Source organism: Jaculus jaculus, chromosome 15, assembly GCF_020740685.1.
Source record: "Jaculus jaculus isolate mJacJac1 chromosome 15, mJacJac1.mat.Y.cur, whole genome shotgun sequence".
NCBI lineage: Eukaryota > Metazoa > Chordata > Mammalia > Rodentia > Dipodidae > Jaculus > Jaculus jaculus.
The window spans coordinates 55,002,781-55,020,539 of record NC_059116.1 but is presented as its reverse complement, the minus strand read 5'-3'; the positions used below and the strand labels follow the sequence as shown (position 1 = coordinate 55,020,539).

General features: G+C 39.0%; 1 protein-coding gene across 1 annotated transcript in view; it reads right to left on the bottom strand.

The window, feature by feature from the left end:
* The window catches only part of C15H10orf67 (chromosome 15 C10orf67 homolog), a 202,224-nt gene that overhangs the window by 148,920 nt on the left and 35,545 nt on the right, over positions 1-17,759 (bottom strand). Inside the window, exon 2 of the mRNA XM_045134756.1 lies at positions 2,699-2,819. Coding sequence (XP_044990691.1) covers positions 2,699-2,819 — 121 coding nt within the window. The remainder of the gene's footprint in view (positions 1-2,698; positions 2,820-17,759) is intronic.

The window sequence follows — 17,759 nt, the reverse complement described above, 5'->3', positions numbered from 1 at the left end:
GTGGCCTGGTACCTGTCAAAAGACCTAGACTTTATTTTAGAAAGATTAGCTCTGACATATGGTGTAATTGAGAATTCTAGTAATACTATGTCATGGTATCCAGGCCTTCAAAATAATAATTTGCAAACTAAGCTTTAATGATGGCATACTATGGTTTAAATGTGATTTGTCCCCTCCCAAACTCATGTTGGAATGAAAGGAATGTGACTGTCACATTTAGAAATGGAGTTTTGAGGATGTTATTAGAATTAGATAAAGTCTTGGAGAGTATGAGAGAGAGGCAAAAAGAAGGAACTGGAAGGAGTAAACAAGAAGAAGCAGTGAGTGCTCCTGAAATGTGTCTCGAAGAAGTTTCCAGAGCTGCACACACAATATTTCACCTAAATCACCCTGACAAAAACTTGGTTTGGACACACCTGCTTACAAAGGAATAAAACTATGCAGCAAGGGTACCTGCATGGGAGGGAACTGTGACAAGTCCTGATTAAAAGCCATTAGGAGGGCTGGAGAGATGGCTTAGTGGTTAAGCACTTGTCTGTAAAGCCTAAGGACCCCGGTTCGAGGCTCGGTTCCCCAGGACCCACGTTAGCCAGATGCACAAGGGGGCGCACGCGTCTGGAGTTCGTTTACAGTGGCTGGAGGCCCTGGGGCGCCCATTCTCAATCTCTCTCTCTCTCTCTCTCTCTCTCTCTCTCTCTTTCTGTCTCTTTCTCTCTCTCTCTCTGTTACTCTCAAATAAATAAATAAATAAAATTTAAAAATTAAAAAAAAAACCTCTTTAAAAGCCATTAGGAGATTAGTAACTTGTGGTTAGTGAAGTCTACATTTTCATGACCTGATAGAGACTAAATGACTAAAAAGAGCAAGGAAGTATCTACTTGCAAAGCAGCTCCTCCTCAGAACTCTATTCTCTTGTGCTATGTTTGTCTTACTGGTCTTAATTTTTGTTCCTCCAAGTTAGAAAATAAGTGTTTTCATTTAATCCATAGGCAGGATTAAAGCAAATCAAATCACAAAAACTGTACAGCCTTTCTAGGAAATGTGTTTATGAAAGAAGACAATAAGTGGTAAGTATGTAGCAGAGAGACATACTCAAAAGCTATCAGTGGAGTAAAAGTTGGTACAATCTCTAGGTAGGGCAGTTTGGCAATATGCTTCCAAATGACTAATGCCTACATCCTTTAACTCAGAAATTCAACTTTTAAGCATTTTCACCACAGATTTACTGGTAAGAATATGCATAAGATTAATTATTACACTAAAAGGATTAGAAGGCTACCAAAATGTGAGAGCTAAATATACAATGTACATCTTGTGACATTATACCTGTGAAGTCAATGAAGAATTTTATTTATTTATTTATTTATTTTTAGTACTAGACATTGAACCGTAGGCATTCTACCACTAAGCTGCATTCCCAGTCCTCAATTTTTTTTTTTTTTCTACATAGTGTCTCACAAAGTTGACCAGGCTGGCCACATGATACTTCTGTCTCAGTCTCCCGAGTGGCAGGCACTTTTGGGCTTAGCTATGAGAAATGCCTTTATGTACCAATATAGAAGGATCTCAAAGTTGTATTAAATGAAAAATAAAATGAGGTATGATAGTTTTGGTAATAGCTCAATATTTAATATTTGTGAAATGATCTATTCTTTTACAATCAAAAAAGATCCATGGAAGCTGGGCGTGGTAGCGCACGCCTTTAATCCCAGCACTCGGGAGGGAGAAGTAGGAGGATCACTATGAATTCGAGGCCACCCTGAGACTACATAGTGAATTCCAGATCAGCCTGGGCCAGAGTGAGACTCTACCTTGAAAAAAGAAAAAAAAAAAAAATCCATGGGCAGGAGAAATGGCACAGCTATTAAAGTGCTTGCTTATGATAAAGTCTAGGTTTGATTCCCCAGTACCCACATAAAGCCAGATGTACAAAGTGGAGGAAGCATTTGCAATTTGCTGTGGCAGGAGGTCTGGTATGCCCATATCCACTATCTTTCTGTCTGCCCTTTTCTCTCTGTCCCCCACTCTCTCTCAAATGAATAAAAAATAATTTTCAAAAGCTATAAAGAAAAAAACTTGACAAAGCTATATGAATAACCAGAGTTACTGAGTATATAGTTGTCTATGTTCATCCATATGCAAAATATTTATAATTTTCTTTTTTGTTGTTTTTTTCATGGTAGGGCTAAAGGCCCAGGCTGACCTGGAATTCACTATATAGTCCCAAGCTAGCTTTGAATTCATAGCAATCACCTAGCTCTTCTTCCCAAGTGCAGGGATTAAAGGTGTGCACCATTATGCCCTGCTAAAATATTTATAATTTTCCTTAAGTGTCATAAATAGGAAATGTTCATAGATTTCAAAAGAATGTAGTAACAAAGCATTTCATTAAACAAGTTAACATGTAAGTATGACAAAAATATAACATAAGTATAAATCATACCTTATTTTAATAATTTTAACAATAGCTATTTATTATTCAGCTCAGTTTCTCAAAGGTGTTAATATTTTTTTAAAATCTTGATCATTTTAATTCTGCCAAAATAATACAAAACAACAACTGAGAGTGTAGTGTAGTGGTAGAGTGCTTGTACAACACTCATGAAGCCTTGGGTTTGAACCCTAGCACTGCCAAAACATTCATAAAGACAAATAATATTCAAAATTATCTTAAGACTCAAAAATAGAGATAGTTTACCTGCAGTAATTTTTCTGTTGATGAAGTCAACTCTTTTAATGGCAAAATTTCAGTGGAATCTGTCTGAGTAGCATGGTCTGAGGTAAAAAAGCCAACCTTTAAATTATCTGAAATGCTAAATCTGAAAAAAGAATAGGGATTAAGTACAACTTATGCTGTATTTCCAATGTGTATATTTTGGATGAATCTGGCTATATTTTAAATATTCCAAGGGACTGGTGAAGTGCAAAATCTTGTGGAATATCTGGTCATGAATTAAGGTTTTTAGTGGAACTCTACCAGATTGTCTGATTCTGTGCACTGGGTCATACTGTTCTTCATCTCCACTTTTGTGAGATATAGGAACTTAAATATATTCCTTAAACATCTTCTCTAGTGTTATTATATGTACTATTGCTGGAAAAAAAACTATAATTCATTCATGGTTATATCTAGCAAAAAATACACTTTAAGATAGTGATTTGAAGTGTGGTTTGAGGTACTGTGGGGTTCCAAAACACTCTGTAAGGAAATTCTTGAGAGGAAAATTATTTTTCAGGATAATATTAAGGTTTTCCCTTTTTACTCTCTCATAATGTTCAGTGGAAATTATCGATTGCTCAAGGTTATATGACTGCCTGATAGACTGAATATAGAAGTAGCTAGGAGAATTTAGCCATCTCACATTAAGCCTGGCATGAGAAAGACTTGCAAATATGTAAAACAGTGACCCTTTTCTTATTGAAGTTTGGGTTTTAAAAAAACATGAGTACTTTTTCTTTAAAATAGGTAACATATTACAACATAACTGGTTTATCACTTTCCTAAATGAGTTAACATAAGTATACATTTAATTTCTTCATTTATATTTTGTATTGATAATCTACTGATAGTTGACATATCCAAAATATAAAAGTAGCTGGGCGTGGTGGCATACACCTTTAATCCCAGTACTCGGGAGGCAGAAGTAGGAAGATTGCTGTGAGTTCAAGGCCACCCTGAGACTCCATAGTGAATTCCAGGTCTGCCTGGGCTAGAGTTAGACCCTACTTTGAAAAACCAAAAAAAAAATAAAAGGAAAAAACTAAAGTTCTTTGAGGTCACCAATAATTTTAATAAATTAGTATTTAGAGGTCCTAAAGACAAAAAGTTTGAGACTTGTTTCTTTAGATAATCATACTGCCATCCTGTAACTTACTGTCACACTCACTTCCTAAAACATCAGAAGAGGCCAGAGGATTTGTAAACTCCTTCTGAAAGCCCTCTAACAACAAACATCTCAAATAGAAACAATAAAATCAACCCTCTGGGTGTGTTCTTTATTTATTTTTTAATAGATTGTATTTATTTTATTTTATTTTATTTTATTTTATTTTAGAGACAGAGAAAACAAGAAGAGATTATATTTATGTTCAAAGAAATCAAATACGAAATTAAAGAAGAAAACTAACTCCTGAACTGTGGGTTCCTGTGTCCTCTGGGACCTGGACATGGTCCCCTCAAAGGCACCCAGGAAACCTGGGTGGGTGAGTACGTGAAAGGAAAAAACTTTTGGAATGAGTTTCAGTATGAACAGCTCTCTCCGTTTATTGTCAGGAAAATGGGTTTATAAGAATCTGAGGGCAGGAGGAAGGGTCCTAAGGGGATTGGTGGGTTTAAATGCTGCTAGCCTATGCCTAGGGGCATTCTTTCCAGCACTTAGGGAGTCAGATGCAGCACATTGGGAGAAAGTCAGGTGATCTACAGAGGGTCTCAACTGCATGAAATCTGCTGGCTGATAGGGAGTTTCTTAGGCAACTGGCCAAAGGTCACAGGGCTAAAGATGTTCTGGGCTAGCAGAGGGAGTGGCCTGTAGCCCAGTGATCCTTAGACCTACCTGCCAGCTCAGGCCCCTCTCCTGACGGCTCCAGTCTGTTATTGGCAGGGTCTGACAACTCCCCCTTTGTTTTTATAAAGGGGCAGTACCATCCTGAATGAGTATTTTATAATTTACCATAGATCCAGATAAAGTTAGGTGGTGTATGAGAACCTGATTAGTAGCAACCTCAGGAATATTAGTTATTTGTTATCTGAGAAATTTGATGAGACAGGGGGATACAAGCAATAGGGTTCCTATAGTAAGGAGGGGGCTGAATAGAAGCTAACTAAAGGATTAAGAACCAGGTGGTGGGGTCTGCTGGTTTGTAGCAGTCAAGCAGCTTAACAACATTTGATTCATTAACAAAGAAAACAAGGGGACTTCCAGATAAGATGGAACATAGGAGACACATGAAACCAGCCGAGGGAGGGATTTAAGCAAAATCCCAGAAAAATACACTCTTCTTCTGAAAAGTTAAGGATTATAAATTATTCTTAGACACAGCAGAGAAGCTGGAAAGACCAAGACCAACCAGAAAGGAAGAAAATGGCCAGAGTCCCACTGAGGTGCTCTCAGCCTACAATCCAAGCACCCACCCGACGTTGCCCACCTGGCATGCATGGCTGGCTGCAACAAACACCAAGCAACAGATTTTTCAACTTCATCAGCCTTCTTGCAAAGAAATATGAAGGAAAGACAGATGAGATCAACTGAAGAGTACTGAAAGTGCCAGCAACTCCAGAAGTCTGTACTCTTCCATCCCCCACCATCTGAACCACAAACCTCCAGCAATCAGCCCTCATGGCAGCACAGCCAGCAGAGGAGATCAAAGGTATATCTGCACAGCACAACACAGAGGGATCTAGGCAGGCACTAAGCAGTAATGAGATTGGAAGCTACCCCCAAACATAACGAGGCTGACAAGAAAACAGGTATATATGCCTGTACTGCGAAAGCTATTCTCTCTTTCCTTGTCAGGGTATATATTCTTGGTTGGCTTTACATTTTCAAAAAACATGTATTTGGGGATAGAATATTATTGCCTTTGATGCTTTCATTGCCTTTGTCTTTTGCTTCTGTCAGTATTGGGGACAGGCTCTAATTCAGATCCAGGTTGATCTGGAAACCAATAAAGAAGAGAAATACCTATACCCAAGCTGACAAGATTAAGGGTGTAGAACAATACAAACCCTTAGGAATTTTGGCTTTATAAGACTATCTGTTTTAATCCTCACAATTGCATACTTTGTGCTGGTTTTCATTGATTGTGTATGTTGCTCAGTTGAAGTTAAGAACTTGCCAGTAAATTGTTCTACCCAGTCCACTAACACACTTGCTTACCAAGCAAACTCAACACCAAGGATTACTTCTGTGGCTTGATTGGGGGACAAGAGCTATACCTAGCACCTTGAACTCATATCCTGAGGGTAGGTAGAGGTAGATTGCCATGTCTGGGAAAACTGTAGGTAAGTAGAAAACCCAAGCATAAAATCAATTCAAGATGCAGAAGTTGCTACAATATAATCCAAGAAACTGAAAGAATCAAGACAATACAGTCCCATCCAAAAATATAAATCAATCAGAAATGATTACCAATGAGACTGTTTTAGATAAAATGTCTGACAAAGATTACAAGAAAATGATGGTTTCCATGCTCAAAGAAATCAGAGAAGAAATGAAGGGAATCAAAAAGAAAAGAAAGGAATTAAAGAACAAATCAAACTTCTGAAAAAGAACACAGAAAAACCAGCTTCATGAAATAAAGAGGTCATTACAAGACATGAGTAAGGAAATAGAAATACTGAAGAAAAACCAGGCTGAAATCCTAGGTCTGAAAAATAGTCAGTATAATAAAAAAAACTCTGTGAAAAGTCTTACCAGTAGAATGGATGAAGGAGAGAACAAAATATTGAAACTAGAAGACCAGGTGGCAGAGCTTAATACAGTCCAACAAAGAGAAAGACAAGGTAATAGCCAGGTTTGAGTGGGAATTTCAAGAATCTGGGACACTATGAAAAGATCAAACATAAGAATTCAGGGTATAACAGAAGGAAAAGAATTTCAACCCAGAGGCTTAATAGGTGTTTTCAACAAAATTATAGAAGAGAAATTTCCCTAAATTGGAAAAGAAATGCCAATGCAGATACAAGAAGCTCTTAGAACACCAAACAGACAAAATCTGGAAAGAACCTCTCCTTGCCATGCTATAATTAAACTACTAAACACACAAACCAAATAAAATATTTTGAAAGAAGTTAGAGAGAAGAAGCAAGTCACCTACAAAGGCAAGCCCATCAGAATAACTGCAGACTACTCAACATGAACTTTAAAAGCCATAAGGGCTTGGAACATGTATTCCAAGGTCTGAAAAATAACAATTGTCAACCAAGATTACCTTATCCTACAAAGCTATCAATTCAAATTGATGGAGAAATAAGGACATTCCACCACAAAAACAGACTAATGGAATTTCTGACAACTAAACCAGCTCTACAGAAAATACTTGAAGGAATTCTTAATGTCAACGAGAAAGCAAAACACATAGGAGGAAACAGGAAAAAATAAACCATACTCAAATAACAGTTAAAACAAATGAGTAAAGAGAAAACCTGAAACACTGCATAATAAGAACAATGGCAAGAATAAATGCATACATTTCAAGAATAACTCTTAAGCCAGGCATGGTGGTGCACGCCTTTAATCCTAGCATTCAGGAGGCAAAGATAAGAGGATCACTGTGAGTTCAAGGCCACCCTGAGACTCCATAGTGAATTCCAGGTCAGCCTGGGCTAGAGTGAGACCCTACCTCAAAAACAAAAAAAAAAAAAAAATAGAGTAACTCTTAATATCAATGGCCTCAATGCACCACCCAAAAGACACAGGTTTGCAAACTGGATTAAAAGGCAGGATCCTGCCATTTGTTGCCTCCAGGAAACTCATCTCTCAATAAAAGTTAGATACCACCTTAGGGTAAAAGGATGGAAAATGGAATTTCAAGCAAATGGGCCTAGGAAACAATCAGGGGTAGCTATCCTGATATCTGACATGATAGACTTTAAACCAACATTAGTGAGGAAAGAGAAAGAAGGTCATTTTATGCTGATTAAAGGAACACTCCATCAGGAGGACATTACAATCCTAAACATATATACACCCAAAATGGAGGCTCCCAGTTTCATCAAACAAACACTATAAGACTTAAGGTCACAGATAACATCAAACACAATTGTAGTGGGAAACTTCAATACCCCACTCTCATCAATTAACAGATCATCCTGACAAAAAAATAAACACAGAGACATGGAACAAATGGACCTAACAGATCTACAGAACACTCCATCCAAATGCTGCAGAATATACATTTTTCTCAGCAGCACATAGAACATTCTCTAATACAGACCATTTATTAGGACACAAAGCAAATCTCCACAAATATAGGAAAATTGAAATAATCCCCTGTACTCTATCTGACCACAATGGGATTAAACTGCAAATCAGCAATAAGAAAAGCCACAGAGCACACAGAAATTTATGGAGACTAAACAGTACACTATTGAATGATCAATGGGTCATTAAAGAAATCAAAAAGGAAAATCAATAAATTCATAGAATCAAATGATGATGATAATACAATATACCAAAAACTTTGGGACACAATGAAGGCAATCCTAAAAGGGAATTTTATAGCTCTAAGTGCCTATATTAAGAAATTAGAGAATTCACACATAAACAATTTAATGCTTCACCTTCAGGCTTTCCTTCTAAAAAGAAGAACAAGGCAAACCAAAAATCAGTAGATGAGAAGAAATCATAAAAATTAGGGCAGAAATTAAGGAAATAGAACCCCCACTCCCCCCCCCAAAAAAAATCCAAAGAATCATTGAATCCAAGAGTTGGTTCTTTAAAAGCATAAACAAGATTGATAAACCTTTAGCAAATATTACCAGAAGAGAGAAGAGACAAAAATTAATAAAAATAGAGATGAAAAGGCACCATTACAACAAATACCAAAGAAATTCAGACAATTATAAGGACATACTTTAAGAATATATATAAGCCCCTAAGTTTGAAAATCTGAAAGAAATGGATGCTTACCTGATTACCTTGATTCATATGACCTACCAAAATTAAATCAAGATGAGAGAAACCATTTAAATAGACCTATAACAAGTACAGAGATTCAAGCAGTTATAAAAAGTCTCCCAACTAAAAAAAAAAAAAAAAAAAAGCCCAGGCCCAGATTGATTCACTGGTGAATTTTACCAGACCTTTATGGAAGAACTAACACCAATGTTTCTCAAACTTTTCCATAAAATAGAAAAGGAAGTAATTCTACCTAACTCCTTCTATGAAACCAGCATCACCCTCATACCAAAACCAAGCAAAGACAGAATGAAAAAAGAAAATTACAGACCAATCTCCCTCATGAACATAGATATGAAAATTCTGAACAAACTTTTGGCAGAGTATAAGAATATATCAAAAAGATTATTCATCCTGACCCAGTTGTCTTTATCCCACGTATGCAGGGGTGGTTCTACATATGCAAATTAATAAATTTAATGCATCATATAAATGGTCTGAAAGATAAAAATCACATGATCATCTCAATAGATGTAGAAAAGGCATTCGACAAAATCCAACATCCTTTTATGGTAAAAGTATTGCAGAAGCTGGGAATAGAAGGAACATATCTCAACATAATAAAATCTACTTAAGACAAACCTACAGCCAACATAATGCTAAATGGTGAAAAACTCGAAACTTCACTAAATTCAGAACAAAATAAGGGTGTCTACTGTCCCCACTTTTACTTAATATCATACTGGAAGTCTTAGCTATAGCACTAAGGCAACAGATACTCATAAAAGGGATACAAATTGGAAATGATCAAATTATCACTATTTGCAGATGATATGATTCTATATATAAAAGACCCTAAAAACTCTACCAGCAAACTGGTAGACCTGATAAACATTTTTAGCAACATAGCAGAATACAAAATAAATACACAGAAAGCAGTAGCTTTCCTATATACTAATAACTAACATGCAGAAAATAAAATCAAGGAATCTCTCCCATTCACAATTGCCTAATAAATAAATAAATAAATAAAGTACCTAGGAATAAACTTAATCAAGGAAGTGAATGATCTCTACAATGAGAATTTTAAAACACTCAAGTGAGAAATTGCAGAAGACACAAGGAAATGGAAAGACATCCCATGTTTTTGGATTGGAAGAATCACTATTGTGAAAATGTAAATCTTACCAAAAGCAATGCACACATTTAGTGCATTCCCCATTAAAATTCCAATGGCATTCTTCACAGGAATAGAGAAAACAATCCTAAAATTTATTTGGAAGCACAACAAACCTCTTACTCATATATCAATTCTACTCTCACTTCTGGCTAGAGAAGCTTCACTTTTCAGATAGCAATGACCACTGGGATTACCCAAAAGACAACATAGTGCTGAGAAGAAGGGACAGAGTAGTGTCCAGCATTAAAGCATCTCACACCCTCCTAGGCTCAGAGTTCATTGCAGAAGAGGTGTTGGAAAGAATGTAAGAGCCAAAGGAAGGATACCACTCCTTACATACAACTGTCCAGACATAATTTGGCCTCAATATCCAATACCTCAAAGTGCCTAGCAATACCCACACAACACCCTCATAATAGGAGAAAAAGATGATGACATTGAATTAAAAGAGAGACAAATGGAGAAATTGAGGGAATATGATTAAGAGCAGAGTTATGAAGGGGAAAGTGGGGGAGGGGAGGGGAGAGAAATACCATGGTGTGTTATAAGTATAGAAGTTGTTAAATATATATATATTTAAAGCTGGGCGTGGTGGCACATGCTTTTAACCCCAGTGCTTGAGAGGCAGAGGTAGGAGGATTGCCATAGGTTTGAGGCCACCTTAAGACTACAAAGTTAATTCCAGGTCAGCCTGGACCACAGTGAGGCCCTACCTCGAAAATATATTTAAAAAAAAAAAGAAAGAAAACAATATTCTTGTCCCAAGATCATACATGCCCCCCCCTCCAAGTTCATCAGTAATGAAGTATAAGGCTAGACAGTTTTTAAGTACCACACCCACGAGAAAGTTCAATTGTCTCTGGAGAAATTCAAGGCTATTGGTCACCAGAAGCATCCAGAGGCAGCATCACACTGAGGCCCACCAGCAAAGGGATGAAGATCTCTTTCAATTGGAGCAGCAGAGTTTGTAGATTTTTTTTCTTGTAGAGATACACCTGTGAAGCAATCAAGACTGGGCAACAATAAGTGGGAGAGGAAATATTTATTGATGGCATGGTTACTCCTTTTGCACCAAAGGAGAGCAGGTGTCTTGACACAACTGGTTCTGATTATGAAAATATTGAGTGGGCATTTAGCCCTGATTGGCTTAGAGCTGGACAGGCAGAGAGCCATAACTTGACCTGCATCAAAGAGGGTGAGGCCTGTCCTTTTCAGAGTCAGGGACTCACAGAACACATGGCAAAACAGTTCTTTAGAACTGGGCAAGAGATAAGAAAACTTTTCTTGTCCTTTTTATCTTCAGGGTTCCAGTCACCCTAATTCTATCCCCCTTTACTTTTCCCTCTCATCAGAAGGCACTTTAACTGCTGTTAGGGGACAAGGGACAAAGATATCAGATTACTTACTATTTCCTGCTAAGTGGGGCAGGAAGTTGTGGCAGTTAGAGAGTCTCTCCCAGAGAGGGGAACTATTCTAATGGACCCTGGAGTGTAGGAAGATAGACTTGGAAGAGAACACTGGGGAGAAAGAATAAAGTAATGAGTTAATAAGAAGTGAGAACCCAGATAACTGATCCTTATTGAGGTCAAGGGAATCCAAGTAGACAGACTTGAATTGTCTCAGGACCATCTGAGGATTAGCTAGCTGATATTTTCTTCCAGAAATGTTCATTAAATGGCACAGTAGTATTCAACATGGCTTATAAAACAGATGAGATATTAAAAGAGATATCAGAAACATATACACAACATTAAACCTTGATAATAGAAAACCATTGGGTGTCATTAAAGGTTATACAAATATATTTTTGGTTTCAGAACTTATTTATATATTCTAAGTTTGAAAATAACCATCTTACACTATATTTTATTATTATTATTATTGAATTAGAGCTATGGGGAAAAGATGTCTTAAAAGGTCTTGTTTGTTTCCCCTCTTGGAAAGCTCTGGTTGTATTACTTAACAGGCCATTTATATATTTCAGGTATTTTTATCTTTGGTTATACATTTCTATCTGAGTGTTTAAGACCATGCAGATAGCCAAAATTTAATTAAGGATTAATTTTGGAGGTCACTAATGGTTCTTCAAAGAGACTTTAGGAACCCAGGAGTAGCCTTATAGCTTACTGGTGTTTTCTGTCTGTCAGGATGAGTCAGGACCATGCTGGCCATGTAGTTTTCCCTTCTTTGGGAAATCAGAAGGACTGATTTTTCCTCCATTGTGACTCTCCTGTTTCAGACTGTACACCAATTTTGTTTGGGTCTCCATATCCTCCCTGCTCAGGAAGACAGGTGACTTACCAGGGAGCCAGTAGAAGTGCCCCATCATCTCCAGTGGCCTCATGACCTGGAAGCACTGGCAAAAATATTGGCCCTTTTTGCTCCAGTGATTCCAGTTGGCTTTAGCTTCTACATAGGTTATTAACACACTTAGAAAGGAAGTTACACCAACCTAGATGTATGTACATATAAAGCACATTTGATTACTGAAATAGAATCAGTTAAAGAATGGCACAAGAGCTTCTAAAATCATTTTGTCCAACCTTTTACAGTTTTGTTGTCCTGTGGCAGCACAAGCCATATATCTGAGGCATAGAAAGTAGGCACATCTTGCACTTTAAATATCTAACAGTTATAAGTACAGGCAGAAACTGTTATCAGCCTTGAAAATAATACCAATTGATTTACAAATTAATTAATTTAACCTAGAAATTGTCAGAAAAGGAAAAGTGAGGCAGTATAAAGTCTTAGCACCTGTGTTTGAAAACATTTTGATTAGTTCAGATATCTGTGTGGGTACCAATTACCAAGAGAAAATTGGAAACAGAATCACGGAGCTTGAAATTATTTTTGTCAGATGAGGACCATTGTTTGAGTATGAGGTTGTACTCTAAATTAGGGAATATGTCTTAAGAGTTAATTTTGTTATAAGCACTGGACTTAAGACCCCAGAAATGGGACAGTTACCTTACATACAATAGAGCAGAATTTGGTCTTTTTTGAGCCGAAACAGCTAGTCAAATTCTAATATAACCCTTGATAAATTTTTTTTGAAAGAAAAGACACAATTTAACAACCAATGATTTTGGCTTAATCTTGATAGCTATTGATTTTATGTACCATAGGAATTTATTAACATAAAATAATTTTATGTTTTACCCATGACTTAATTTTGATAAGGCTTATACAGGCTATCCCAACATATTTTAGCCTGAAAATTAGTTTTTCTTTCCTTAAGAGTTTGTAAACAGTTTAAAAATCTCTAATTTTAGGCATGGTGTTTAGGTTTAGCCTGAAAAGTCTTTTGTACATATGCATATCTTTATCCACATACTTAACATTTTTATCTAAGTACCACTCAAATGGCATTTTTTGTTTGTTTGTTTGTTTATTGAGGTAGGGTCTCACTCTGGCTCAGGCTGATCTGGAACTCACTATGTAGTCTCAGGGTAGCCTCGAACTCTCAGCGATCCTCCTACCTCTGCCTCCCGAATGCTGGGATTAAAGGCATGCGCCACCACGCCCGGTTTCAAATGGCATTTTTAACAAGCATTCTATGTCCAACATTGAAAAATTCCTTCCCATTTCCTTCAATTAATTCATTTCACCCCATTATTAACCATCTTTCATATAAGGCTATTAAGGAAAACTACACCAAATTAATTCTATTACTCACTGATAAGCAAGTAGTCTAAAGACAATTTTATGTCATGAATACCAATGACACACTTGGAATTGATTTTATCAGAAGTAACTAAGTCAAATTTTGTTGCTATCTTGAGGAAGGCTGGCCTAGAAGTCAGGTCAGTTGCCTCCTCCTTTTAAGTAAAAAGACATCATAATATATATTTTTTTAATTTTAAAATATCTGACAAATTATAAGTCACCACTCCAGAGAAAATTCTGTTGTTTTCAATAATCCTTTTACATAAGCTTACATAAGCTGAAGTTAACCTACAACATACACTCAGTAATTATATTTATGATATCATGTAACAAAGTATGGCATCGTTTATGTAAAACTTTAGTTTACCATAGGCTTTAATTAAATGTGACCTTTCTTTTTTTTGGTTGCTGCTTCTTGATGCAGGCACTGCCGAGATGACTGCTGGAGAGCAAATCTGGCTACCTGATGAGAGGGGGCCTGTAGAGGGGAGGCAAAAGGAGGGGAAAGGGTCCTGGGACTGCCAAGGACACTGGGGAAGGAGGCAGAGACATAGCACTTGCACAGGCCATGGCACCATTGCTTGGGCACATGTGAACCCGCCACCTAACTCTGATTTGAGCAGCTTTGGAGCACTTACAAAGCGGGCTTCCAGTTTTGCCACTTAAATGGAGTGAGGGAAAACTTCCTTCCTGAACTTTTCATTTCCTAGCCAGATATGCTATGTGGGTCCATGTGCCTGGGCCATGTGGATGCCCAGAAATCATCCAGGGGGTGGCCTGGAGGACTTCCTAAAAGGAGCTGGCCTCCCTCTGGAAAAGCTGAAGTCCCTTAACTTTCAGAAGAGCCCATAATCCACAATTTGTGATTTCTTTTGGTGGGAGCCAATATTAAAGTAAAGGAAGACAAAGAAAAATAGCTTTCATATGATGGAGGAAAGAGAAATAGAGGGTTTTTGCCACACCCAACAGGCTATTGGGGTCCAGGCAGAGGATGGCTGGCCTTCAGTCAATACTGAAGAGCAGCTTCATGGCTGGAGAGATTGCTCAGTGGTTAAGCACTTTCCTGTGAAGCCTAAGGACCCCGGTTCAAGGCTCGATTCCCCAGGATCTACATTAGCCAAATGCAGAAGGGGGCGCATGCGTCTGGAGTTCCTTTGCAGTGGCTGGAGGCCCTGGCATGCCCATTCTCTCTCTGTCTTTCTCTGTGCCTCTTTCTCCCTCTGTCTGTTGCTCTCAAATAAATAAATAATTAAAAAAAAAAAAGAGTCACTTCAGCCAAGAGACATCAGTTACCAGTTCGTCATTTCTGGTCCCACATGATGGAGTGAACCAAAAATAAAGGAGGAAAAAGAGAAATCTTGCTAGGTGTGGTGGTGTGTGCCTTTAATCCCAGCACTTGGGAGTCAGAGGTAGGAGGATCACTGTGAGTTCAAGGCCACCCTGAGACTACATAGTGAATTCCAGGTCAGTATGAGGTAGTGAGGCCCAGCTTAAAAAAAAAAAAAAAAAAAAAAACAGAGAGAGAGAAACCTGATAGCTTTCAAAAACACATGAGCCATTGTCTCCCAGTCCCTCTGGGAAGAGCACTCACCTACCCTGTCCATCTCATAGGGTCCCGGTTCAGGAGCCAGCTGTGGGTTCCTGTGTCCTTGCTCCAGGGGCCATCCAAGGACCTCCCAATGGTGCCCAGGCAACCAGGGAGGGTGAGCGTGTGAAAGGAAAAGATGTTTGGGAGGAGTTTCAGTGTGAATAGCTCTCTCCATTTATTGTCAGGGAAATGGCTTTATAAGAATATGAGGACAGGAGGATGGGACCTAAGGGGATTGGTGGGTTTAAATGCTGCTAGCCTATGCCTAGGGACATTCTTTCCAGCATGTAGAGAGTCAGGTGCAGCACCTAGGGAGAGAGTCAGGTGATCTACAGAGGGTCACAGGACTATGTGAAGGCTGCTGGCTGATAAGGAGTTTCCTAGGCAACTGGCCAAAGGACACAAGGCTATGGACAAAGCCTAAGTGCCAGGCTTGAAAAGGGAGTGGCCTCCTATAGCCTGGGGGGTCCTTAGCCCTGACTGGAAGCTCAGGCCCCTCTCCTGAAGGCTCTAGCCTGTGTCTGGCAGTGCCCCACACGGAAGCAATCCCAAGAGAACAACTTAATGAAATAAGTAGGTCAATACAAAACATGAGTAAGAAATAGAAATAATGATAAAATACCAATAAGAAGTACTAGAAATAAAAAAGCAGAGGAGGGGACTTCCGGTTAAGATGGCGGCGTAGGTACCATGCCAAAGCAGCCAAGGGAGGAAAAAAGACCAAAAAATCTCAGCAAAATACACACTTTTACTAAAAAGTGAGGTGTATAGGAAATTGAAGCGGCAGCAGAGAAGTAGAAGAGATCCAGAGCATCCAGAGACCACACAGGCCGGCAAAAGCGGCCCCGGCAGCTCTGCCAACCGCAGCGGCAGCACACCAGAAAGCCGCCAGGCATGGCTCCAGCCGCAGGAAAAGCCAGTTGCGGGAGCTTCCACTCACACTGGCACTCTCCACAACTCAGGAAACATGAAGGGAGAGCGGCAGTGAGCAGCGGAGGAGCAGAACATGAGATAGAAGCACACATGGAACAGCGAGAGAACCAGAGCAGCTGCAGCTCCCTCCTCTCCCCCACCACCTGAGCCCAACTCTGGTGAACAGAGCAGCAGTCCCAGGATCCGGCCATGCCATCTTCAGCCAACAGCGGGACCCAAGCAGGAGCAGAGTTCAGCAGCACCAACAGTGGCTCCGGCACCGGTAGCAGTGGCCCCAGCAGTAGCAACTCCAGTCACGGCAGCAGTGGCAGACTCAGCAGCAGCAGACCCAGGAGCGTCAGCAGAGGCAGACCTGCAGCAGCAGCTTCAGTGGCAGCAGCAGCAGTGGACATAGCAGCAGCAGCTTCAGCAGTAGTGGTGGTTCCAGCAGTGGCAGCTACAGCAGCAGCAGAGGCAGCAGCAGCAGCTTCAGCTGCTGACAGAACCAGAAGAGGCAGCTTTAGCAGCAGCAGTTCTAGCAGCACGGGTGCTGATCTGCAGGGCCACACTTGCCAGGCTCGGTTTGCCCCGCAGGAAAAGCCAGTGCCCAGCTCCAGAAATCAGAACAGCAGCCCAATGACCCAGGCAGCAACTTGACTGAGACCAAAATCATCCAAGGTAACAGGGATTGCACCAGGGAAGAGTCACACTTGGTCGCAAGCTGACTTGGATCCCTCAACAAACCAGAAGTCTTAACCTTTTTGTTGATAGAGGATCTGTTTGTTATAATAACTACTGTTGCATACATACTTGGGGCTGTTTTCGATTGAATGGGTACAGGATTTAGTTAAATTTTAGAATCTACCTGTATTTTATTGACTGAACCTACTTGAATACTCCCATAGCAGGGAAACTCAATCCCTATGAACACCTGTGTAGATAATCTGAGAGTTTTAAGAGCCACACCTAACACCTTAAGCTCCTACTCTGAAAATATATAACATCAAATCAATTGATACAGCTAAGAATACCCACCTAGCTAGAAAATCGAAGCATTAACTTAATCCAAGATGCAAAAATATATACATTATAGCACAAGAAGCACTAAAGAGCAAGACGATATAAACCCACCTAAAAGTATTAATGCATCAGAAATGTCCTCCAGTGAGAACGAGTTAGAGGAAATGCCTGAGAAAGAGTTCAAAAGAATTATTGTAAACATGTTCAAAGAGGTCAAAGAACAAATCAAAACAATCAAAGAGGAAATCAAAGGAATCAAAGAAGACGCAGGACACCAATTTAATGAAATAAAGAAGGCAATATAAGACATAAATAAGGAAATAGAAATAATAAAGAAAAAGCAGATAGAATTAATAGCAGTGAAGAATACAGTTAATGAAATTAAAAACTCTGTAGAAAATCTCACCAGTAGGATGGAGGAGGGAGAGGACAAAATATCTAAGCTAGAAGACCAGGTGGCAGACCTAATGCAGTCCAACAAAGAGAAAGACAAACTTATAGAAAAGTATGAGTGAGAATTTCAAGATATTCGTGACACTATGAAAAGATCAAATATAAGAATGCAGGGCATAGTAGAAGGAGAAGAATTCCACTCCAAAGGCATAGTAGGCGTCTTCAAAAAAATCACAGAAGAAAATTTCCCCCAAATTGGGAAAGAGGTGCCAATGCAGATTCAGGAAGCCTTTAGAACCCCAGCCAGACCAAACTTGGAAATAAACTCTCCTCGCCATATTATAATCAAACTTCCAAATACACACACCAAAGAAAAAATATT